The 27,047-nt window shown below is 40.4% G+C and overlaps 1 protein-coding gene across 1 annotated transcript in view; it reads right to left on the minus strand.

Annotated features, from left to right (window-relative positions):
* Positions 1–27,047, minus strand: part of LOC128746158 (frequenin-1-like) — an 83,751-nt gene that overhangs the window by 26,938 nt on the left and 29,766 nt on the right. The window contains exon 6 of the mRNA XM_053843203.1: positions 330–408. Within this exon, the coding sequence (XP_053699178.1) occupies positions 330–408 (79 nt within the window). The remainder of the gene's footprint in view (positions 1–329; positions 409–27,047) is intronic.

Consider the following 27,047-nt stretch of genomic DNA (forward strand, 5'->3'; position numbering starts at 1 on the left):
TGTTGTATGCCCTATAGTTCAGTATTCGATAAAGATAGAAATTTTATTTCTTCAACAAAGTTGCTTGTTTTTACAATATTTACAACTTTACCGAAGAAACTATGTCTATATTTCCTAACACAAAAAAGTTATTTTTTTATTTTCATTATAGTAAGCAATGACTAACTTTTGACAGTTTGCTGAAAAACTTAAATGATAAAATGATAGCAAAAGACACTAGGAAAAAAGTTCCGATTTTCGCCCTTTTGGACCACTGTGCATTGGTTCTAAGCACTGGTGATGATGATTAAACAAGAAGAAGCATGTACATTTGACGATCGTATACTTACAATGTAGTTTTTCATCCAAATTTCCCCGCGAGGTGATGGAAAGCGCTCTGATGAATTCTTCGAACTCGATAGACCCGTCCTGTGAGAAAAAGAAGAAATCCTTTTAGAATTTTAAAGGTAGAAAACAAGACAGGAATAGTTTTCAAGTGCATCATTGTTGGTGTAGCAATTAAGAAATGTTGGGGAATAAGAAAAATAAAATCTTTAAAACTAAAATATACTTATTTATGAGGCTCTCGTTACTTCAATAAATAAATGTAGCAGCTTATTGAGTGCTTCTTTTCGGATTATTACCTACTTCAGCAGTTCAATAAGCTGCTATAAAAAACAAACAGTGAACTCGGCTAACATTTAAATTCTCGGCTAACATTTAAAAAGGTGCAATCAGTTTTTGGCGTTTTCAAAATATTAGTAGAGATTTCATAATTTGTATTCACGGTTAGTTTTTTATTAATAAAGTCATGCTTTATCATAAAATTAGCAAATGTTAAATTCTAAATGCTTTAACATAGACAATAACATGTCCTTCGTCAGCTGGTTGCACAGAGTGTGTGACAAACCGTTATTCTTTTAATTATAAAAGTTTTGATCCATTTGTCGGTTGAAGATAGGATAAACTACAACGTACGGGTATCGAATTGAAGAAAGACTTTCGTGCACAAAATTGTCAACTTACGTTGAGCTTGAGACCATTTTTTTCTATTGATATCTATGGTTGGTACAAAGGATAAAACTTTTAAAACTCGAATCAGCAGCCGGGTCCAGACATGCTGGAGCTCATACATGCTGGACAGTCTGTTTTTTGTCGGTAATCACTATCGAGCATAACTTTGCAGTTTTCATTTTGTTTCTGAGTTGAGCCCGTTTTGACGTGCTGTGCCGAAGGAAAAGTTCGAAAAGCAGCTTTATAGCGGATCCTTTTTCCTCCTTCACGCTCCAGCCAACCGTTACGTTGCATGTCGATTCCATCGCACCCAACAGCGCACCACCGAGGTTCCAAATTGAAATATAAACACACATATTACACGTTTCGGTTATTTTCATACCGCCGCGCCGTCGAGCAACAAGCGGTTCCGAAAGACGCACGCGATTTCATACCTACGGAACTTTCCTGTCTAACAGCGTACACACATTGGAGCGACCGCGTGATTTCACACAAGATGGGCCTTCCGACTACCGGTGGTTCCTAACCGGATGAGCTGTCACGAATTTCCGGCTTCGACAAAGGCGGTTGCTCACTTTACGCTTCTCGTTATCGACTTGGTAACCCCATTGACGGTATCCCCATTACGGTGGCGGGGACATTAAAAGTTACTTTGAAATAACGAATGGAGAATCGTGCTGAGGACTTTTAGCGCTAATGAACAACCATGCGTCTCCATCAAAAACGCTTCGGTTTTGTATGGGTAATCTAGAGGCATTCGAACGAAATGAGTTGGCAAATAAAAGCAACCTCCGAAATGGCTTTTCCTACCAGCAAAAATAAGCCATTACGGCATCGACCCACTTATCAAGCGTAACCTTCCGCTCCAGAACCATTTCCGGAGATTTATGAGACCTCGATTTTTCAACCTAAACTTAGCTACGGTTTCGAGAAACACCGTGTCGTGGGCACACGTGCCCCATTCCATGTTCCTGCTTCTAGCTATACATTCTATCCGTTTGCGTGGTTCTCAACCGCTTCCCACTACGCTTTCATCCGGCAGATCGCGCACATTTGACTCATTATGCAAATTATTCAACTAATATTTTATGGCAGTTGTCGACTCGCTCCCAACTTCAAGAAAAAAGAAACCTGTTACAATAAAAACTGTTACAGCCAACGATAAGAACGGTAAAACTTTCCAATCCCTCTTCCCATTACTTTTCCCGGTGGAAAACATTGACTAAAGTGTCATTAGTGTTTACGCTACAGCGGTGTTGTCTGTTTGCATCGGTAATTATGCTCCGAAAGAGCAATATTTTATTGCTTCTCGCCGTTCGGTCGGTTGTTTCGGTAAAATTTCGCCAGGTGCCAGGGACCGGGAAATTTTTCAACCGTACGCGATAAACAGACGCGTCATTGCTCTTGATGGTATAGTGCGAGCCCTGTTTGGAGCGCTCGATGGTCAAATGTCGCTATTAATATTAAAAGTTTGGCCATTCCGTTTGCTCCTCGCCGTGTCGTCGGTCTGGGTGAAAAACTTCTTGTACTTAGCAGTTTCCATGTTGTAGCATGTGTTTCATCGGCCGTCGGTATAGCAGCGTCTGCAATCTGACGGTGCTGTGTAGTCGTTTATTGGGATCGGCCCTTTAAGGTCGTCGGCTACCTACTTGTTCCCGGAATGGTGCGTCCAACTGCTGCGATCAGCAGTAGTCGACCCTTGTGAGAGGCTACTGCGGAGTAAAGTGAAATAACGAGAATAGATGCGAAAGGAATCATCATCTGCGATGGTGGAAAACTACCCAGAAAAGTTTACGCTTCGCGATGTGTGCTACATTTATTGAAATAGTTTATCACGGTCGTAAGGCTTGATTATGATCATGAATTTTCGGTTTAATTGTACAACACTCGACAGTAACATCTGGCACCGTTTTGCTGGAAATATTAAGTGTTATAGCGTCTGCCGGAAATAAATGCTGCAGAGAACACAGTTAATTGTTTTCATGTAAGCCAGCTTTCTGCTAGACAAGGCTTGAATGATGAAGGAAGAAGAATTTTGTAGTACTAGAGCCTTTAGAGCATGAGGTGGCTCAACTAATTGAGCGAATTGGGAATTTCATGAACTTTTGAAGTTCTTTTTAATAAAACTGTCATTGTCATTTCACCAGCTGTTGGAATCGCAACAAAAAGATACTTCTCTGATTCTTTAATAGCGTAACTTTCTTAACAGCATCTGTAGACGCTATAGAACAGTTCCCATCGAGTATCGTAATAATAAAACAATATTTTAGGTTTTGATATTTGAACTTATAATAAAGTAATAGGGTTCCATGCTTGGTTCATACGAGGTTTCGTGGTACTCACGCTTAGTGTCTTTTTTTAATTTTCGTATTCCAATTAGGTTAGTTTAACTTACTTAATCGAAACTTACGTTTGAGGTACCGTACTATAGGTTAAATATCTATTAAGACAATAATTAGAATAATAGGGGAGTGTCGTCGTGGTTGGGCCACGTTTTGGAATTCGCCCATAACTTTCGTTTCAAAAGGAATTTTGGAAATCTGAATACATCGTTGCAAAGGTCTAAGAATAAGGTATATTTCCGGAAAGTCTTGAACTGATTGCTTGAAAAATAAAAAAGTTATAGGTATTTACGTGAAGACAAAAAAGGTTGTCATAGTCGGGCGATGTTGTACAGGTTGGGCCACCGCAGTAAATCTAAGACATTCATACTTAAATTCTGTATAGAGACATTAAAAGAATGAATTCAGTGAATAACGGCTCACATAGGTACAAATACCATATTTTTAATTGCATTTTTGCGAAATTTTGGTGATCTTGCAAAATCAATATTGCTGCAATCGCCTTTTCCGAAGTGTACAACTACAATGAAAAAACAACAAAAATCTAGGTTTTTATCGTATTAATTTTGCTTTATTTCATCACATTTTACGTGACTGACATTCTTTGGCGATTGTTGCGCTTCTGCACTTAAAATTATGATGGCCCAACCAATGACTACTCAAGTGGCCCGACCGTTACAAATAGCGCTTTTCTAGTATTTAATCTTAGCCTTCCCAAACACCTTGCTGGAGGGGGTTTTTCTATAGTCTTCGTGTGCAGCACAACATATTTCATACATTTTCAAAATTTATCTCGATAATTGCATTTCATAAATCATTTCTTGGAGAAAAGTTCATTTCGCCTGGAAAACTTTTTTTGTAAGATTTAGTCACTGAATTCAGTACGGGTGTTTTGAATACACGATTGAAACTCATAATATTGTGAAAAGTTAGCTATCACAGTAAGAAATTTTTCAATGATTGTATCATAGATATCATGAGTTACTAAAACTGTAAAATCGTGATGGCCCGACCATAACAGTGGCCCGACGATAACGACAATACCCTATATTTTTGTAAACATTGCATGCAAACTAGATTGTCAAATTACTTTTTTAATATAAATTTACTTAGTGCAAATAATTTCACTAATTTTAAGGCGAAATCGAATAGTTTTAATTTATTTTAATTTAATATTATTTGATTTAGCTGTGGTGAATGACCCTCTGGGTTTTTTTATATGTGTAGACTCATTACTGCGACCAGTATAGTTGATCTATTGTGATATCGCCCGGGTGTTTGCTGTATGACCTGCACTGCATTTCTTTTTGCTATAATGGCTATTGAATGAGCGATAAGCTTATTAAATTTTATGCGTGCTTGTGTGTATTGGGGTTTAGCCTTCCTTCAAAGCTTGATCTACTTTACCACACATTCCTCGCTGTCAGTACTATCCCATATTATAAATAGTAAATTCCGAAATTCGCGTAAAAAGCCGCGTAAATTCCGAAATTCGCGTAAAAAAATCGTGTAAAATCCAAAATTCGCGTAAAAAAACCAAAAATTCGCGTAAAAAAACTTTGTGTTTCAACGTTTCGTGAAAAAATAGACCAATTGAGCACATCCGCATAATCGCATTCCGAAAATCGCCTAAAAAAAACCGCGTAAATTCCGAAATTCGCGTAAAAAAACTGCGTAAATTCCGAAATTCGCGTAAAAAACCGCGTAAAAAGCGACTTCAGTGTACTTTTTTCCTTTTCTTCATTTCCAGTTTTCGTCATTTTCTAACTTCTTTTATCACTTTTCATTCTCATTTTTCGCCTTCGTCTGTTCTGCTTTTCCTCTTTTTGATGTCTCGTTTTCCCTTCTTTTCTGTCACGGTTTTTTTATTGCTGGTTCCCTTTTTTCCCTTTCCCCTTCGGTTTTCCTTTTTATTTCCTGTTTTTCTTTTGTTTCTCCTCCGTTTTATAATTTTCTGCTTTCCCCCCCTTTTTTGTTCCGTATTCCCTTTCTTGTCTCGTTTTCTCTCTTTTTCTTTCTCGTTTTCCTTTTTTCTGCTGTTTCCTCTTTTTCTATTCCTTTTTTCTTCATTTCAGTCCCGTTTTTTTGCCATTTTCCTTTGTTCTGTTTTCGACTTTTTTCTCCGCTTTTCGACCTCTTTTTCATGCCAGTTTTCCTCTTTTTCTGACTCGTTTGACTTTTTTGTTCAGTTTGTCTTCATTTTCTTTATCGCTTTTTTTTTCTATTCTCTAGTTTATCTCTTCTGTTCCACCTCGTTTTCTTTTCTTTTCTCATCCGTTTAGCCATTTTCTTTTGTTCGCTTTTAGTGTTCCATTTTCCCATTTTTTGCTCCATTTTCTTTCCCGTTTTTCCTTCTTTTCTCTAGTTTTTCTCTTCCGTTCTATCTTTTCCTTTTCTTTAACGTTTTCCCTTTTTTCTGCTTTTATATCCCGTTCCACCTATTATTCTCTTTTCCTCATTCTATCATCCTCGTCTCTATCGGTTTTCCTTTTTTGCTGCCCACTGTTTTCTTTTTCCGTTTCCTTTCTCTTCGTTGCCTGTCCCGTTTTTCACCCCCAAATCCCAAATCTCCTCTGGTTCGGTTTTTGTCTTGTTTCTTCCGGTTTTCCGTTCGTTTTCGGGACAATTTTTCTAATCGTTATTGTCATTTTCTGTCCCGTTTCAACCTTTTCGGTCCCGGTTTCCGTCTTCATTCGCGTTTAACTGTCTGTTTCGTTCTTCCTCTTGTTTTGTTCCGTTATGCTTTTCATTTCCGTTTTATCCTCTACGTCCTCCATTTTTTTTCTTTTTCTGTCCCAGTTTTCCTCTTTTTCAGTACTCGTTTCTCCATTGTCCTGCTCCCCAATTCTCTTTTTTTCTATTCTTCCTTTTTATGTCGTTTTTTCTACTTTTTTGTCCCGTTTTTCTCCTGTTTTGCCCCATTTTACTCCTTTTCTGTCCACTTTATTCTCATTTTCTTTCACGTTCCTCGTTTTTTCGTGGGTTTTACTTCTTTTCTTTTATTTTTTTCACTTCCGTTCCGTTCCGCCGCACTTTATCTTTTTCCCTCACTCCCATTTTTTAATATTCCGTTTTACTTCCCATTCTGTCAAGTGTTTTCTTTTTTTATGACAGATTTTTTTTTCTCGCGCGTTTTTCCTCTTTTTCCAACCATTTTCTATAGGCTTAAAACCAAACTTCAAATTAGATTTATAAGTGATCTTGAAATTGGCCTCGAAACTGTAACTATTTTTACTCGATTAAATTACCTATCGCAAAAATAGTGGCCGCTGGCCGACTAAATAAAAATCATAAATTATTACAGAAATTATTTGTCTTTGCATTAATAGTTTTAGAGAAGTTCTGGGAAACGTTCTGCATTGCAAAAATTTTGTGCTCTAAACCAAATGGGGTACACCCTTTTTGATTCTGCGGACTTCTTTACACAAAATTATTAGGTCAATATGTTTTGTTTTCTCAAAATCTTGCTTGGTATAGGCGAAAAAAGGTAAAAGTATGCTAAAAATAGGGGAAAATGAGCAAAAAGGGGCACTTCTCGATGACAAACAGGAAAGGGGTGAGCCCCAATGCTCCGTGCCCGGGCTGGTACCGACTGGCCGAAACACAAATGACCGAATCACGAATAGCCGAAATCCAAAAGGCCGAATTCCAACAACAATCACAGTAGGCCAAATCACGAAAGGCCGAATCACGAAAGTCCGAACTTTCCCGGAATGCCTAAATAACTAGTAAAAGAAACAATGGAATGGCAAACAGTTAACAAATAACTTTAATCGAACAAAAAATTAAATAAGCAACACAATTTTTTACTATAAAACAAAAAACCAGAACACCTTAGCTTAGCACTTAATAAAAGTGCAATTGCGTCAACAAAATTTTTATTGCTCATTTTTTGAGATCTTACACATTTTGAATAAATTTTTTCATCTGTTTCTCTCCGCAAATTTGAAACATCCCCCTGAAAAACCTTTAAAATTTTCCCCTCTAATGCCCTTTGTTCCACTCGCAGCTCTGTGATGTACTGCGTCATTAGGTGAAGGAAAAAAGCATTTCGAAAATGTGTGGACTCATTACTGCGACCAGTATAGTTGATCTATTGTAATATCGCCCGGGTGTTTGCTGTATGACCTGCACTGCATTTCTTTTTGCTATAATCGCTATTGAGTGAGCGATATGCTTATTTTAAATTGTATGCGTGCTTGCGTGTATTGGGGTTTACCCTTCCTTCAAAGCTTGATCTACTTTACCCACTTATTCCTCGCTGCCAGCACTATCCCATATTATAGCCGTCCCTGGCGAGGACTCATTCGTACCTCTGACCAGTACACTTAACTATAGGAGGGACATTTGCACTGTCAAGAGGCTTCAGAGGGTAAATATAGAATTCAGCACGAAGGAAGGGTAAATGGAGGGGCCTGAGAATAAACACATGCTAAAGTCACTTGAAATCGAATGGCTTGATTCTACTAAGATTCGAACCCACGACCACTCGCTTGTCAAAGCAGACTCGGTAACCTTGTGGCTACAGAGCCCCCCTGTACCTTAACTTCAGGAAAATAAAATATACTCTGCACCGTATTTTTTATTTTGGTAGATATAGAGTATAGATGATTGATAGTTGTTTCTTCCCCTAAGCGCAAATGATTTACGTTTATTATAGGCTTCGAAACCTATTGATCGTGCCAGCAGCAAATGTTTCCTAGATGATGCACATTTTCCTAGGTTTACTGACTAGTAGGGATTATCCCTTAGTGAAGCCCGAACGAGCGGCAGCGAGTAAGGACAGCATATACCCAACATTTGCGCAGGCTGAAGGCCGTGATTATTTTCGGCCGAATATGACGTTCGGTCATTCGTGTTTCAGCCTTTTGTGATTCGGCCATTCGTGATTCGGCCATTCGTGATTCGGCCATTCGTGATTCGGCCATTTGTGTTTCGGTCATTCGTAGGTAATCCCCGTATCCCAATGAAAGGATCACCAAAGTAGAAAAATATAAGAAATTATAAGAATATATAAGAATTATAAGAAATTGGGAACAATATAACAACCGTGCATGTGATCAAAACCGATTGGGCCGTACTTATATCTAACTGTTTGCTTATCCAAAATCTTATAACTAAGTGCGATGAACTAGCATTAATTTACCAAATTGAATTTTAAACGATTCTTAATAATTTTGTAATTCTTTTCAACCCTTTTGGCTGAAATACATGCTCAAGATACAAATCAAGATTCGTCTTATTGCCGCATCTACAAATTGGCTTTCAAATATCATATGGATAACCAGTTAATAATTAATAAGGATGGAGGCACCATTATTAGTCCTATTGATAATGTTCTCCATATCTTGCAAATTTTCTTACAAGTTTCCTTCCACTTTTCAGTTATTTTCATAACATAACCAACTAATTAGTATGGGCTCAATCCTGATTGGTTGGGCGGAGAGACTCTGCCACTAGTTTTTTTTTCTAAAAATTCTGCTTACATTTGATTGGTTAATTAATTGTGCTTATTTCAATACTTATTTGACAAATTCCTGTTATATCAATCAATGCGTAGTGAAATTTGTGATGGATTGATGCAAATATTTAGATATATCCATTGATAATTGGCTGAGTTATAAGCGTGAAAAACATAACCACTTTTAGTAACATTTTCATTCCTCGTACTTCTAAAGTGCACCCCAATATAGAAAACAAAAACGTAGTTCTACCTTAAAATGCCTATCTGTGGTGAAATCCGAAAATATAAAATATTTTTACATTAATTGCTGTTCACAGTAAAATTGGAACTGGGACCACTGTAAAGGCTTGACGTGAGTGTGCGTTCCGAGCTCTAGGCCAGACGACGGTTGACGGTTTGACAGCTGAGTATTTTGATATAACTAAAGCTAAAACGTGGAATTGTGCTGGCGAAAGTTGTAAGTGGGCTTAAAATATTAACTATAATATGTAATTTAACTAGTTTAAATTTCTTGAGATACAGATAAAGGAAGGAAGAAGTTGGAAATTTATAGTTTGAAAGTATAGACGAGAAAGAGTTACAGTAAAGTAGATTTGAGCGAAAGAGGAAGAAAAGTTTACTGAAACACTGAATGTAAGTTGAATAGAAAATTTATATAAATTGTTGAAGAGTTAATTAAAATTAAAATTACAGTTTGAAGCTGCATAATACTTTGCTGCTAACAAAACAGTGTTTGCTCTGATCCGAACAAACTTCAAAATTCATTGTAATCAAAGGTTTACTAACGTTCGGATCATTGTAAAGTTAACGCGATGGACGGTACCGGACATTGTATCAAATGCGATCAACAAGATTCTGCTGACAACATGGTTGGCTGTGACTCTTGTTCTGCTTGGGCACACTTCGGATGTGTAGGTGTAAGTGATTCCATCGCCAACTCGGATCGAAGCTGGAAATGCGACAATTGTAAAGGCGATGCAGTAAGTCGCCATTCAGTTGCTAGTTCGCACACAAGTAGCCGATCTAGACGGGCGGAGATTCAACTACAGTTGATAGAGGAACAGCGTGAACTGAGACTGAAGCAGCAAGCAGAGGAGGACGCGATCCGGCAAAAACGCATCTCTGAAGAGGATGAAATGCGAAAGCGCAGGGCAGCAGAAGACGAAAGGTACCTGAGGGAGAAGGCGGAGCTTCAAATGATCACGGAAAGTAGTGCAGTAGGGAGCAGGAAAAGTAGGCCTTCTAGTCGAGCAACCCGTGACAGGCTACAGCAGTGGTGCAATCGGCACAGATAGTCGGTGAAATCCAACAACCCGTTACTTCTGGCCCAAGTACGTCGAAGCAATCTGAAGAACCCGACGGTAAGAAGTTTGGTTCATCATTGATTCCGCAGTCCAGTTCCACGCCGCGGGCAAATCAGCCAGAGCACGTTATTTGTAGTGCGTTTGAAATCCCAGCAACTATAACCCAATCGACACCTACGCCGGTGACCACTGGTGTATCTGGTACAATAATGACGCAACCTCCAGACGTCCTTACACAGTCTTACGCAGAATCTTCCATTCTATTAATGCAATCGCCGAATGTTCCCGTATCCGTTGGAATTTCAAGTACAGTATCTAATGTAGTTCTAACCACTAGTGGTAGTTTACAATTAAGTAAAACTGATATACCGATAGCTACCCAGGTAACCAATAAGCATTAAAATAAGCAGTAAATCAGTCGTTTATTAGCATCCCTGGCGTTTTATACTGCAGGTTGTTGTTTATCAGCTTTTTAACTGCATAATTGTTGTAAATTGGCTTCCACAATTCTATTTAAATTCTTCTTGTTGGTAACAAGCTGCAAATAAGCATTGTCAGCACTATAAGAGGGCTAGCAGTAAAGTAGCCGCATATTTTGCCAAAATAGCATTTAAGTAGCATTTAAGGCAACTTAAATGCTTATTGGCTTGCTTTTAAATTGCATTGGAAATGCTTATTGGTTACCTGGGTAGTACCGTTAGTTCACAAGGTAATTTACTAACTCACGTTACTTTGGCACCGATTATGGCTACTACTAGTTTTAATCAGTCACAGTTGAATCAAAACGTACCATACAAAAGTCCCTTGCCCGCAATGCCTCCGCCAAGCGTACCGCAATGTGCGGTCGATATATTCAATATCTCTTCAACACATCCAGTAACAGCAAACATGTCCTGGAATATAAGCGCAGTTCATAGTGCTCCTAGAGTTACGATCCCTCATTCCATTATCAACCCTCTTTATGGGGGAGAACTGCCGTCTCTCGTACCCCCTGCAGTTAATAACAATTCGCGTGGTGTGGGACTAACGTCTCTTGAAGCAAACGTGCCTAATCATAATGTTATGTATGGCACAGGATTACCATCTCAGGTTTCAACTTCTGTCTCTATGCAGTCAACGTACAGTGTGGCTATGTCCCAATGCAATCCAGTGTTACAGTCAGCCGGTGTTATTCCAAGCTACCCACAATTGTATTCATATCCTAGGATGAGTACTGCCGTTACCTCAAATACCCAGAACATTCAGGGACCTTCCACAGCGCAAATAGCAGCACGCCAAGTCATTCCGCGAGAACTACCCTCGTTCTCCGGTGATCCACGTGAGTGGCCACTCTTTTATAGTTCCTTCCGAAACAGTACGGAAACATGTGGTTTCACAAACGCAGAAAATCTCTCAAGACTACAAAGAAGCTTAAAGGGGCAGGCACTAGACTCAGTTAGATGCCGCCTGCTGATACCGGAATCAGTGCCGTCGGTCATGAAAACGCTACGACAACTGTATGGTCGACCGGAGATTCTTATTCACACGGTACTGCAAAAGGTGCGCGCAGTCTCTCCACCTAAGAGTGACAATTTACCCTCGCTCATTAACTTCGGCCTGGCGGTTCGGGACGCGGTGGATCATATGATCATGTCCAACCTGCAAGACCACCTTTGTAATCCCATGCTACTACAAGAACTCGTGGAAAAAATGCCATCGCAATTGAAGATGCAGTGGTCTGTCTATAAGCGATCGAAATCCGTAGTCAACCTGGCGACGTTCGGGGAATTCATGTCTGAAATAGTTCAAACGGCGTCTGATGTGACCATCCCAGAGATAATAGATGATCCTGTCGTGAAAGCTAAGAATCGTGATAAGCAAAAGTTGTGCCTGCATGCACATGCGGCAATGGAAGATCAAGGAGAGACCGAGGATCAAATATCGGGAAAGAAAGGTTGCTGCTGCTGTAGCAAATTAGACCATGTGATAATGAATTGCGAAGAGTTTAAAGAACTGGGTGTCGACGGTCGATGGAAAATTGTAAGACTGAAGGGGCTCTGTAAGATGTGTCTTATCCCGCACCGAAGGTGGCCTTGTCGGTCGGGAAAGGAATGTGGAGTATATGGATGCCGCATTCGTCACCATGAGCTCTTGCACTCTGGCAATGTGATATCATCGGGCAAGTCAGATGGAATCACAAGTGAAACCTCTCATCACAACCATCACGCGTCCGTTCCCCATTCACTTTTTCGATATCTTCCGGTTACCATCCACGCAAATAACCGGAAAATTAATATCTTCGCTTTCTTAGACGATGGTTCCTCAGCTACACTTATTGAAGATAACATCGTGGCAGAATTAGGAATCACAGGTCCAGTCGACACCCTTCTTCTCAGCTGGACTGGCGACGTAACGCGCGAAGAGACGAATTCCAAGCGAATCAGTGTATCGGTTTCGGGGCAGATGGGGCTGAAACAGTATAACCTTAACAACGTACGCACAGTAAGCGCATTGAAGCTGCCACCGCAAACATTACAGTACGAGGAACTTACAAATATGTATCCGCACTTGAAAGGCCTCCCTATCCGCAGTTATTCAAACGCGATTCCATCCATGATAATTGGTGTGGAGCATGCCCATCTTTTAACGACGCTGAAGGTACGAGAAGGGAAAGACCACGATCTGATTGGAGCTAAGACACGACTAGGTTGGTGCGTGTTCGGTAAGACTTCGAAAAAAGCGGATTTAATAGAGCGACTAGAATTTCATGACGACCTTAACAATCGGGAGCTTCATGAGCGGATGCGACAATTCTTTTTAGTTGAAGAAGCCGTCGTGACAAGGGATCCTACACCGGAAAGTGAATTGAAAGCTCGCAAAGTACTTGAAGCGACCACTAAGCACGTTGGCGACCGGTATGAGACGGGATTACTTTGGAGGCAGGAGGATCCCGTTGTGCCTGATAGTTACTCGATGGCTCTTCGAAGATTGGTTTCTCTGGAGAGAAAGCTTAGCAAGAATCCAGAGCTCTATAAAAGTGTTCAGGAACAGGTCACGTTGTATGAGCAGAAAGGGTACGCTCATCAAATCACCGAAAAGGAGCTGAAATCCACAAAGCCTGGTAAATCTTGGTACCTACCGCTGGGGATAGTTCAGAACCCGAAGAAACCAGGAAAAATACGGTTAATCTGGGATGCTGCCGCACGAGCTGGTGGGGTGTCCTTCAATGATATGCTGCTCAAGGGGCCTGATATGTTGACATCGTTGACGGACGTTTTAATGCGGTTCAGAATGCGCAATGTTGGGGTATGTGGAGATATTCGTGAAATGTTCCACCAAATTCGGATCCGGGAACAGGATCAGCAATTTCAACGCTTTCTGTGGCGGAAGAATCCAGCGGAAGCACCACAAATTTATGTGATGGATGTAGCAACTTTCGGAGCGACGTGCTCACCATGCTCAGCACAATATATCAAAAATATGAACGCTCGAGTATGGGAAAAATCATACCCGAAAGCTTCCGAAGCGATTATCAATGCGCATTACGTAGATGATTTTCTGGATAGCGTCGATACAGCAGATGAAGCAGTGGAATTAGTTCGGGATGTGCAGTACGTTCACCAGCAGGCCGGATTCGAGATTAGAAATTTCTCTTCCAATGCCCCGGAGGTATTGGACCGTCTGGGGGAGTCGAGGGAACCATGCAGCAAAACCATGAATTTGGAGAAACCCAAACATGTGGAAAGAGTGCTCGGGTTGGTATGGCAGCCGTCACTAGACGTCTTTACGTTTGACATCGGAGGTCATGCAGACATTCGAAAGCTCATTGAGAGTGAAGTCGTGCCAACGAAGCGCCAGGTACTGAGAACGATTATGACACTGTTTGACCCTTTAGGATTCGTAGCTCATTTCACTGTAGGCGGGAAAATTATCATGCAGAATGTGTGGAAATCTGGTACAAACTGGGACGAGTGCATTCCGGAAGAGTTAGTGTATGAATGGCGCAGATGGGGTTATATGTTGTTGCAACTGGAACAAGTGCAAGTTCCTCGATGTTTCTTCGGAGGTGTAGACGGAAAGCAACTGACGAATATGCAGATTCACATGTTCGTAGATGGAAGTGAGAACGCGAGTGCTTGCGTGGCATATTTTTTCGGATCGAAGATGGAGACTTTGTACGGTGCGCCTTGGTGGCGGCAAAAACAAAGGTGGTTCCGTTAAAACCACTCTCAATCCCTCGTATGGAATTGCAGGCCGCGATGATAGGTAGTCGTCTACCAGATAGTGTTTGCTCCGCTATGACTTTGCCTATACGGCAGCGATACCTGTGGTCCGACTCTTCCACGGTTCTTTCGTGGCTTCGGTCAGACAGTCGCCGATATCACCAGTATGTATCGTGTAGAGTAGGGGAGATATTGACTCTGACAAACGTTGACGAATGGAGGTACGTGCCCTCAAAGCTAAATGTTGCCGATGATGCGACCAAATGGGGAAATGGCCCTAGTTTCGACCCCACAAGCCGATGGTTCGCAGGACCAAGCTTCTTGTTCCTTCCTGAGAGCCAATGGCCCGTACAAAAGCAAAACGTCTATACGGCCGAGGAGCTACGACCTGCACATCTCTACGTGCATGGTTCTGTCGTCAGTCAGCCGCTCTTACAATTAAATCGTTTCTCCAAATGGGAGAGGCTCCTGCGTACTGTAGCATTTTTGCTGAGATCAGTGAAGCGGTTTCGAAAAGAAGTAGTGTTTGGACCACTCACCAGCGAAGAGCTTTTCCAGGCCGAGAATCGATTGTGGAAAATAGTGCAGGCAGAGGTATATTACGAAGAACTACGGATATTAAAACACAATAAGGGAAACGGAGCCGAAAATTCGCTACAGTTGGCGAAATCGAATTCAATGTATAAGTTGTCGCCTTTTTTGGACGAGTATGGGGTGATAAAAATGAATAGCAGAGTTGTAGCTGCAGCAAGTAAGCATCTACGAGTTGCCCATCCCATCATACTACCGAAAAACCACTACCTAACGTTATTGCTTGTCGACAGCTATCACCGTCGTTTTCTTCACGGCAATAATGAAACGGTGTGCAACGAAATGAGGCGGAAATATCAAATTTCGTCATTGCGGCGCGTCATTAAACAAGTTTCCCAAAACTGTCAGTACTGTCACGTCTACAAGGCTGTGCCTAAGTACCCGATGATGGCACCGTTGCCAACAGAAAGGCTTACGCCCTTCATTAAACCGTTTACACACACAGGGATTGACTATTTCGGACCAATCCTGGTTAAACAAGGGCGCAGCCTGGTGAAACGCTGGATAGTCTTATTTACATGCCTGACAATACGTGCGGTGCACTTGGAAGTTGCCTATAGTTTGTCGGCACACTCTTGTATCCTTGCTATCAGGAGATTTGTTGCTCGTCGAGGCGCTCCTCAGTCATTTATGTCCGACAACGGGACTAACTTCGCAGGGGCGAGCAACATTTTAGAAGCGCAGTTAAAGAAAATTGGCGAAGAATGTGCGGTGACATTTACTAATGCTCAAACTTCTTGGCATTTCAACCCACCGTCTGCACCACACATGGGAGGTTCGTGGGAGCGGCTAGTGCGATCCGTAAAGACAGCGATGAAGGCAATGGCAGATCATCCGCATCATCCTAGTGACGAAATTTTGGAGACAGTAGCATTAGAAGCGGAATCGATCGTCAATAGCAGACCTCTAACTTATATTCCCCTAGATACCGAACAACAAGAGGCTCTAACACCAAATCACTTCCTTCTATACGGATCACAAGGAATCAAGCAACCAATAAGTCACTTGGAGTATGAAGGAGGTACCCTTCGAGATAGCTGGAAATTGGCGCAATGCCTGATAGATCTGTTTTGGGAAAGATGGGTAAAGGAGTATATTCCTACGATCACTAGACGTAAGAAGTGGTTTCATCCAGTGAAGCCGCTCGAGCCTGGAGATTTGGTCGTGGTGGTAGACGACACTCGGAGGAACGGGTGGGCTAGAGGACGAGTCATAGAAGCGGTGAAAGGTGCAGACGGCCAAGTCCGGCGTGCGCTGGTTCAAGTCAAGGATGGGTTACTATGGCGACCTGCTGTTAAACTGGCTTTGCTGGAAGTACATGCAGATAAGAACGAAGGAACGAGCCAGATGACTGACCTAGTTCCCGAAACCACACGGGTGGGGGGATGTTCACAGTAAAATTGGAACTGGGACCACTGTAAAGGCTTGACGTGAGTGTGCGTTCCGAGCTCTAGGCCAGACGACGGTTGACGGTTTGACAGCTGAGTATTTTGATATAACTAAAGCTAAAACGTGGAATTGTGCTGGCGAAAGTTGTAAGTGGGCTTAAAATATTAACTATAATATGTAATTTAACTAGTTTAAATTTCTTGAGATACAGATAAAGGAAGGAAGAAGTTGGAAATTTATAGTTTGAAAGTATAGACGAGAAAGAGTTACAGTAAAGCAGATTTGAGCGAAAGAGGAAGAAAAGTTTACTGAAACACTGAATGTAAGTTGAATAGAAAATTTATATAAATTGTTAAAGAGTTAATTAAAATTAAAATTACAGTTTGAAGCTGCATAATACTTTGCTGCTAACAAAACAGTGTTTGCTCTGATCCGAACAATTGCGTTAATATAGATGCGCTATCCGACGAATGAAACATGTCATTTTATATATTTCCCCTCTAATTCACTTAAATTCACCTTTTTCATTAGAGGACTAATAAAAAAATAAGAATAGCGAGGCTGAAAGCAAATACTTGAAAACTGATTTAAATGTTTAATTTACGACAGTCGCTATTTTTGTTTTATCATAATTTGAAGGCATCCATTTTTCCATTTTCTGACAAATTTATAGCACTCTGGCATAACCCCCCAAAAGCCCACACGCTGCTGCAAAGGACGTACCACTCTAAATTAGATTTGCGGAGCAAACTTTCCCAATAACTTCCCAACGTTCCGAACGTCGAAAGTTGTCCGCATCAACAAGCGGGTTCGTGTTTTATGACTCTGTTGCTGGTGTATCGAAAGTTTTCTCCACCCGCGCCACCCAACTCCTGCTCAAGCTCACGCATCCAATTTCGTGTTGAGCGGTTATTTCGTCATCCCTGCAAACAATAACGCCAAAAATGGAAAACAACGCTGCCCGGAGTATCGTGGCGGCCTCATAGTAGAACGATTTTTTTTTCATATACCTACCCTACGATGAGAGTTATATTTGATTGCTTGCTTGCTAAGTATAATACCACTCCGTCATCGGAAATGCAAAAATTGGCTCGGCTCGCGCTGTTGGCTGCGCTGTGTTCTGCCATCGAGCAAATTTTTCACGCTATTTCATTGATGCATGTGCAAGGGTGCAACATAAAAAAATAACTTCGCTTGAATGTGCACGCGAATCGTCTAACAACACTGCTTCGTGGCGTTCAACTGTTGCACGGTCTCGAAAATGAAAGTTAGGAACACGTTAGCCAAAGAATGAGTATGACATAAATAAATAAACAAAATTCAATTACACTAATTGCGCGATTTATTTCTCGCTGTCAGTTCTCACTTCGTCACAGTGTTGAGGCCGTTATTCATGATGGAGCACACCGCTACAAGGACGATGCCAGTTTCGCGGCAAGGCGCTGCTTTTCTCGGATCATGTGGCGCTGATTCCACTCGTACACGCAAGACTCAACGTCTGTCGAAGCCCGCGAACTGGAGCTGTATTCCAAAAACCGACGAAGGCTTCTCGGCAGAAGCGGCTCCTCAACCCATGCTTCTGTACTCTGACGGTTTATTTTTGTTCTGCTTTGAACTTCAGATTTACGCCGGCAAGCTTTTAGCTCTTGAATCCGATCCCGCCACATTTTAACCAGCAGTGGCCGCAGCGTACCACCGCCGAACTCAAAAAACAGACAGCGTCCAGTCACCAACGTAACCCGCAGCAGCTCCCGTCGTCGTGGTTGGCTGCCGTGGTGAACCGCCTTCAGCTTGATGAATTGCAACGGCAAAATGCACAACATCTCCAGACAGTCAACCTCCGCATCGATGTAACTTTGCGCCTTTCCGACGCCATCGCGCCGGGCGTTCACTACGAAGTCGTCAATAGCCACTAACAAGCTACTGTCGGTCAGCCCCAGTTGCACCGCCCGTATCCCTTGACCACACGGGTCCACCTGAGCGAAGGGACTCTCGACGAGAATAGATGGTTCGATTGTAGCTGCTTCTTCTGCTTCCGATGATGTTGTTGTGGATTGTGCGGTCCATCGGTACTCTCCAAGCAGCAACAGTTTCTGAATTCGGTGGTACATTTTGATGTCAAATGTTGTTTAGCTCTGCGGTTACTGAGATCAAAAATTGTGGTAGAGGCTGTGCATTAATTACGCAAGGGTTTTTCCTCATTTTTTAACTCCTCCTCTCCCGTATATAGGATTTTGTAAGATTTTGGCAGTCAAACTCCATTCTCCCCCCGTAATATTTTAGTAAGATTAGCTTCCCTTAAACTAAATTCTTGGCGACATGTGGCATGCAACTTTTACCAATCTGTTGCCCGATGTTTCCAAGCAACTATAGCAACGTATCACAAATGTTGAGGTGGCGACAGAAACAACATTGAGCAACAACTAGCAACATATCATCTTCCACATGTTGCATGCCATATGTTGCCAAAGAATTACCTAGTCTAAACACCAGCCTTTACCCACCAGCCCCCATTACCGCTCGTGGAATGCTGGATAGTCCACCGCTTTTGGAAAAGCTTTTGACATTTTTTGCTGTCACAGTGCTGAAATAATGTCCCTGTTGAAATCATCTTACGTGTCTATGCATGCTTTTTAACATAACTCACGAATGTCATTGACACATTCCGCGGGCCGGTATACCAACCAGACATTTTATAAAAGTTGCTTTTAGCATTGTTGAATATTTTTTCATGATTGGGTAATGTTTGAACCTTTCAAAACTGCCCTAACTGGTATTCTAGCATTTTCGGAAATTATTTAAAACCTGTGTCGAAAATAAATGAAATTTACAAGAAATACATGATTTTTCGCGATATTTTTAAAAATGCTGCTACAGTGCGCTAAAACATTTCATAACAGTACTTGTTTTCGACCAACTTACAAAGGAATATATGCTGAATCTATTCCAAAAATAGTTTGGATGCAATTTTGCAGTTATTTTGTATTTCAAGTGGATGAAATAGGGCCATTTTTTTACGTTGTAACGTCACGAAAAAAGTGTAGTTTTCCGCTTTCGCAGAAAAGTATAAATTCGAACAATCTAATGATCCGTATTCTCTTTGTACTCAAAAATACCTTTAAAATGGTACCTAAAGAATAAAGATAAGGTAAGTAGAACCTAAGTTACAACTGATTGAAGCTCGCGTTGTAACGTCACAGTGGGCAGCCGGACGGATTCAAAACATGTGAGACATAAGTAATAGCATCGACACCTTAAGACATAGCATAATAGTAGCTTAAGAAAAGTTTCTTCATTTAAAAAGCACTTTCTAGTGATTAAAAAACATTCGGACATCAGGGTGTCCCTAAGCAGATACAAAAAATATTTTCTTTATTTTAAGTCAGAAATGATTGCTGTCTACAGAAAATTTATAGAAAAACTAATTTCAAGAAACTTCGTTGAATACTGAAGATTTATATTTCTTACATGAAAAAAGTTATAGAGCCAAACTCTTAGGGACACCCTTAAAAAGTTTTTTTTTTTGATCTAGCTCTTTAATAACGCTTCGTACGCCTTTTATACGTTCTAAGAAATTGGTAATAGAATTAACCTACACATTTTCGTCGAAGATAGTAGAGATCTATCTTTTTTCTTTTAGGAGCTATCCCTTATTTCTTTTATTTATACATGTTTACCTACGGTTGTCTTCATAATAACTTTTTTTAGATTTTCCACCTTATACTCTAAGTTGTACATGGTGGAATACAGCATAAATTAACTCACAAAAAACAAGTGAGATTAGCTGCTCATAGCTGCTCTCCCTCGAGATACAACCCCTTAAAGAGTACATGTAAAAATAAAAAAGCCAGTGATAGTGTCTAAAGGAAAAAAGATAGTGCTCTACTATTTTCGACAAAAATGTGCAATTTAATTAGAGTATCAATTTTTTAGAACATTCGCAAGCCATACGAAGCGTTACTAAAGAGGTAGATCGAAAAAAAATATTTTAAGGGTGTCCCTAAAAGCTTGGCTCAATAACTTTTTTCATGTAAAAAATATAAATCCCTAGCATTCAACAAAGTTTCTAAAAATTAGTTTTTCTATAAATTTTCTGTAGACAGCAATCATTTCTGACTTAAAATAGAGAAAATAGTTTTTGTATCTGCTTGAGGACACCCTAATGTCCGAATATTTTTTCACCACTAGAAAGTGCTTTTTAAATGAAGAAACTTTTCTGAAGCAACTATTATGCTATGTTTTAAGGTTTCGATGTTATTACTTACGTCTCACTTTCTTAGAATCCCTCCCGCTGCGCGACGTAATTTGTGAAGAACCCCACAATTACGTAGGAAAAATAGTGAAAAGACAAATTAACAACACGGTTTTGCATTATCCCTTATGTACTTCTGCCTTCTGGCAGCAACAGCGATAATTAACGAATATTAACTGAACAGATTTTTCGTGACGTCACAACGGAGCTACGACCCTCTCTGTGTAGAGCAGAGCGTTGTAAAGTCACGAAAAGTAAAATCTGTTTAAAAATTAACTTCACTAATTATCGGAATCCTGTTCAGTATTCATCTCTTATCAAATCATAGAAGAAAGTCTTTAGATAAAATTTGAAAGAGAGCAGAATTTTCATATTTTTTAACAGAAGAACCAAAAGACGAATTTCTGGCGCGTTGTAACGTCACGCTATATATTTGCTTTCCAAAACAATCTAAGTACGGCAAATGCTATTAATTTGTTCATTTTTAATAGGAAATGGTTTCTCAACGATTTTCTTAGCTGAAACACAAATACTGTGCAAAGAAATGTCAAAACGTTGTAACGTCACGCCGGAATGTGTCCATTATATAAACGCAAGCGTCTTCTAATTAAAAATTAAAATAATGTTTTTTTATGATATCGAAGCTGTAGGCAACTTAAATGCAAAAATAAATTTTGATATATGTTCCTGGGAGTGTTCTTCGTGGATAAATATGTCTAAATGAAACAACCCAATTTTCATTCGGTAGTTGACTACAATGAGTGTGGACGAGACTTGAAATTAAATAAAACAGCAAACTTTCGAATTAAATTCTACTATGTAGGTATATTTATTATATGACAGATACGTATTTCGCCTACGATTTGCAGGCTTCATCAGTGTCTGTTTTCCAACTCTGGACGAGACACAATTTGTGTCTAAAAATAACACAATTCCACCAGCGATGATGGATATTGAAAGTCATGGCACACTAACCTGCTGTAACGCGCTGATCCCTTAGCTTGAAGACAGAATATGAATTACAAACCTAGTAAAGTTGCTTCAATGACTTTGCTTCACCTAATTTTCCGCTCTTTCCCTTTCATGTCTTATTCCACTCCAGGATACTATGAAACATTAATTTCATTACTTTGTCTACCATTTCCTACGTTAACTGGAATGACTAACGTTTGTAATGCCTAGCATCATTATAAAGGTCAAGTCAACAAATACAAGGTTGAGTTTATACATTCTGTTTTAGATTTGGACCACTCACTCAACCTATAACGGTTTAAATTCAAGGTAATCACAGTTACTTTTACCTCTATGGACCTCCCTTTCTTTTTAGCAACCACCCCCCTTTTGTCAACCCCCTGTGATGATTCACTTATGTCAAGAAATATGTACGCCAAGTTTGATAAAGAACAGTCAAGGCGTTCCGGAGTTATGGTGCAACACGTTCACTTGTATATACTTAAACATGTTGAAATCCTATGTATTCAAAGTTGATTTATTGGAGATAGACAAAAATCCTATCTCCAAATTTTTGATATTATGCACAGAAAACTACGTTATTTTAAACACAATCAACCGATTTTAATTAAATTTAAATTTTAAAATTTGATGTAGAGTAGAGTGGGGCATAAGTGCGATGTTTGAAGTTGTCATCAATTTTCGTGAGATATAAAGAAGGACAACAAGAAAATATATTTTATATTGCTGCAGTAACTCAATGTCTTCACATCCAACTATAAATCATCTGGAATAATAGTGTTATGCATAATAAATTCTTTATTTTTGTGGTCAAGTGCCAATTCGCACTTTTACCCCACTAGCGGGGCAATAGTGCGAATACCGCGGGGCAAAAGTGCGAAGCTTGAATCCATGAAATTAACACATCAGTAGGTAACAAAACCATATTATCTTCAATCTGCGGTATGTTTCGGTACGGTAAGGAATATTCTCAATTTGCACCTTCCCTATTTTGCGCTAGTGTATCGCAGCCTTCGTCAGATCGAAACTTTTCCAAACGTTTGTTTTTTGTTGCATCAGCGGAAAGACATTGTTTTCCTCCGGCCAACATCTGTTTTTTTGCAGATCTGCCGTTTCTAGTATCTGTAATATAGAGCCTAAAACTGACTATAATTAGCTATACATTTTTGCCTCGTCCATGAATCGCATTTTTGCCCCGTTCGTGAATCGCACTTTTACCCCGCTGGGCGCTTGACGGGGTTTGATCAGTTTGATCAAATTATGGAAAGCGAAACATATTTTGTAAATTCTTTTCACCGTATTTTCAAAACAGATATGTGAATGATGTAAAACGCTGCTACAAATTTTCAAAAGTAATATCCTCCTGTTGATATCGTATTTCCCATATAACGAGACATTACATCAAAATCACCCTAAAATAACAATTGCACATAACTCAGCAACTATGCTTCGTAAGCAACCAAAGTTTACGTTAGATTCAAGTTGCCAAAGTAGTGACCCATCGATGCCAATATAGTCAATTTACTCGAAATCTGCACCGATAAATCATTGAATAGCACTTTTACCCCTCCTTCCTTTAAGTGCAAACGTAAAGTAAATAGCCTGTTTCTTTTTTCACCAAAAGTTGCGTCTTATTGAGCTTCAAAAGTCGTCTAAGGAAGTGTTTTGCGAGAAATGCAAAATAAAAAAGTTATGGAGAAAAATCGCAAAGCTGCAGAGTCACCCTAACTTAGTTCAGCAAAAACGCCCTAATATTGAAACGGTTTGAGATAGGGGAATTTCATCTTCTGCAGTATTACTCAAAATACTTCAAGCTATAAAATTGCTGAAGTGAATATTCCTCTATCTTGTGTTGTCTTGAAGCTAATTTCTGGATCTTGGTTAATTTAAGCGTAACCCTAAAATAGCTCATGCCAAAGAAGCGGTTAAGATGCCGTTTAATATTTTGTAGCTAACATGTAAATAGTCTTAAATCAACAACTACAGAGTAAACAATTTATTCCACCTAATTTGGCACGCGCAAGTTTTACGAGAAGGTAAACCAATCTCGTAAGGACTACACTCGTAAGGGGGGGGGGGGGGGGGGGCTGTAGCCGCAATGTTACCGAGTATGCCTTGACAAGCGAGTGATCATGGGTTCGAATCTTTAGAATCAGGCCATTCGATGTTAAGTCACTTTAGCATGGGTTTATTCTTAGGCCCCTTCACATCCTTCCTACTGCATTCTGCATTCACCAACAATGAAAGCCTCTTGTCAGGGCAAGTTATAAGAGTGGTACTTGCTTGAGGTGCGAATGAAGCCTCTTGTTCAAGGGCAAATTATAGCTTGTTCCGCTTCCTGGTTCTAGGAACGAGATTGTTAATGCATAAGCAGTAAGGAACACATACATACACACATACACACCCTCACTCTGTGCTGAACTCTGCTTTACCGACCATGAAGCCTTTAGCCGCAGTTGGTTATAAGAATGATACTTGCTCGAGGAGCGAATGAAGCCTCTTGTCCAAGGACAAATTATAACTAGTCTCCGCACTTCCTGGCTCTAGAGCTAGATTGGTTGAAAAGTAGTAAGAAGCAGAGAGGGAAAAAGGGGTGAAAACACACCAACACTTTTAGCATGCATAATAAGCAGTTCGCTCACTCTATAGCGATACTGCAATTACAACGAAGTGCGGAACATCACCTGGATAAGATCACAATAGATCAAAATGCTGGTCGTAGTGATAATATCCACACACACACACAAAAAAGATTACACACCAGCATCTAACCTGTATAGAGACGAGTGTGGGAATCTAATCACAAATAAGCAAAATGTGGCCAACAGGCGCAAGCAGTGCTTCAATGAACACCTCAATGGCCAAGTTGCAGAAGGAAACAGAACGGAAGGAAGGATGCCTATGGTTGACAGTAATGTCCCAGCACCTGACCACCAAAAAGTCAAACGAAAAATCGTGTTGCTGAAGACCAACAAAGCCGCTGACAAAGACCGCTTACCAGTAGAGCTTTATAAGCATGGCCGAGAAAAGCTAACAAAAGCTTTGTTAGCTTTTGCACTGTGTTATTTCCAAAATTTGGAAGAAGGAGAAGTTAGGAGAGGAATGGATGGAAGGTGAGATTTGTTTCATCTACAAAACGGCTGATCGGATCGACTGCTGCAACTGTCGCGGCATAACGCTGGTAAACACCGTCTATATCATTTTATTCTTTTACTTCATGGGGACTCGCGCAACTTTGGACCCAATTTTTACCACCCGACAAATCTTGCAGACATGGAGTGCGAATCACATCTTTATTGATTTCAAAGCAGCATACGATACAGTCAATCGAGGCTAGCTATGGCGGATAATACACGAACGAGGGTTTTCGAAGAAGCTGGCTCTCGAGTTCTTTCAAGACACGGCGAGGGTTCAAACAAGGGCTTATCCTGCTTGCTATTCAATATCGCTCTTGAGGGGGTGATCCGACTAGCGAGCATCAAAACTAAAGATGCAATTTTCACTAAAGGTAGCTTACTCCTAGGGTTCATAGATGACTTTGATAGCATAACCAGAAACTTTGCGACGGCGGAGGAAATCTACGCCAGACTGAAAATGGAGTATAGAAGAATTGGGCTAAAAAAGCGTCGAAGTCTACATACATGAAACAAAGAGGCTCATAAGAGACCTCCCTTATTAGACCAGTACCAAATTCTTGATTATTATTCGTAGCGTTGCTCACGGAGGACAAGAACGGTTTTCTTCAACAACCTCTTCGACCCAGGAACAGGGGGCTCAACGTGCAAGATGGCATGACCAGGTTGAAAGTGATTTGCGACTTCCAAAATGCCTGGGAAATGGGCGACGAGTGGCCCACCCACTTCTATGCTGCTGACGACGACGATATTCTCCCGATAATAAAGATTGTGAAAAAAGTACTGCCCAGCCATCATAAACTCGTATATCATTATACCAAAAATTATCGTAAATATCTCTAAACAAATTCGTAATCATAAATGAAGTCTAATAGAACGCGTACAAGTTGATATTCTATCTTTTATAATAATAGTAGTTGACGAACATTAAATGCTATATCTCTCCAGATCAACATGGTTTTGTACCAGGTCGATCCGTTACCACTGAATTTCACGTTCACTTGTTTCACACAAATCGAATCGAAAGCTCGTTGACGTTGACGTTGTTTATACTGACCTCAAAGCAGCCTTTGATAGAATTGACCATCGCGTACTTTTGCATAAGCTACGTCATCTGGGAGGCTCAGATGATTTGACCGAATGAGTTAGCTCTTACCTTAGCCATAGAACACTACGCGTTAAATTGGGAACATGTATTTCGTCACCATTTGGTAACTTGAGTGGTGCACCGCAGGGGAGCAATCTGGGACCTATGCTGTTCACGATACTTTTCAACGATGTTGCATTTTTGCTCGATGATGACTGTAAACTTCTTTATGCTGACGATTTAAAACTATACTCTGTAGTGAGATGTATAGACGACTGCTATCGTTTACAAGGATTGCTAAATACTTTTGTTGATTGGTGTCAACGCAACAAACTGACTGTCACCGTCCCTAAATGCTCCTTCATGACATTTCATCGCAATGCGCAGCCAATTATTTTCGACTACCACATATAAGACACTAAACTCAACAGAGTCGAGGAGATTACTGACCTTGGAGTTCTGATGGATAAGAAACTTTCCTTTGCCAATAATCGAGGAGCTGTCATCGCTAAAGCTAACCGACAGTTAGGTTTCATAATGAAAATAGCGAAAGATTTGAACGATCCTTACAGCCTTAAAGCTTTATATTGGTCTTTGGTTCATCGTATTTTGGAGAATGCAGCACTTATATGACTACCTCATCAAATAACATGGGACATACGAATGGAGAGAGAGAGAGAGAGTACAAAAACGGTTTCTTCACGTTACTCGGCGTAATTTGCCATGGTGTGACCCTTTGAACCTTCCTCCTTACCGCGATCGCTGCAAACTAATCAACAACCTTAACACTTTGACCAGACGCCGGAAAATTCAACAGGTAACTTTTGTTGCCAAACTTCTAAACAACGAGGTTGACTGTCCACGATTGCTAGCACTACTTGATGTCAGAATCCAATCGAGGTCCCTTAGGAATGCTACGTTACTTCAACCTGTTGAACTTGCTTTCGCCTCTGTTGAAGACTTGTTCAAGTTTGGGGGAAATTTCAGCACTTTCTCGCGTAGAATAACTAAATCTGACGTTTTTGCTATATGACAATTGTGATATTTTTATTCATTAAAAAGACAGTATGTTACGTGAATACACTAAACAAATAAATAAATAAATCAATAAATAAAAAAATAAACATATGATTTTCAGTACAAAGTTGTATAGCTATATGACGCTGGTCGCGCTTAATCGGATCTTATCGTATAGAAGTATCTATATATGTGAATCGCTTATAATTATCCCTCAGTGCGTATATCGCCTAGAAAGTGGTACTGATAAGCGGCTTTTACGCGTCGAATACGATTTCGCAATCGGAACGTAATTCTCAT

This window comes from Sabethes cyaneus, chromosome 1 (assembly GCF_943734655.1).
Source record: "Sabethes cyaneus chromosome 1, idSabCyanKW18_F2, whole genome shotgun sequence".
Taxonomy (NCBI): Eukaryota; Metazoa; Arthropoda; class Insecta; order Diptera; family Culicidae; genus Sabethes; species Sabethes cyaneus.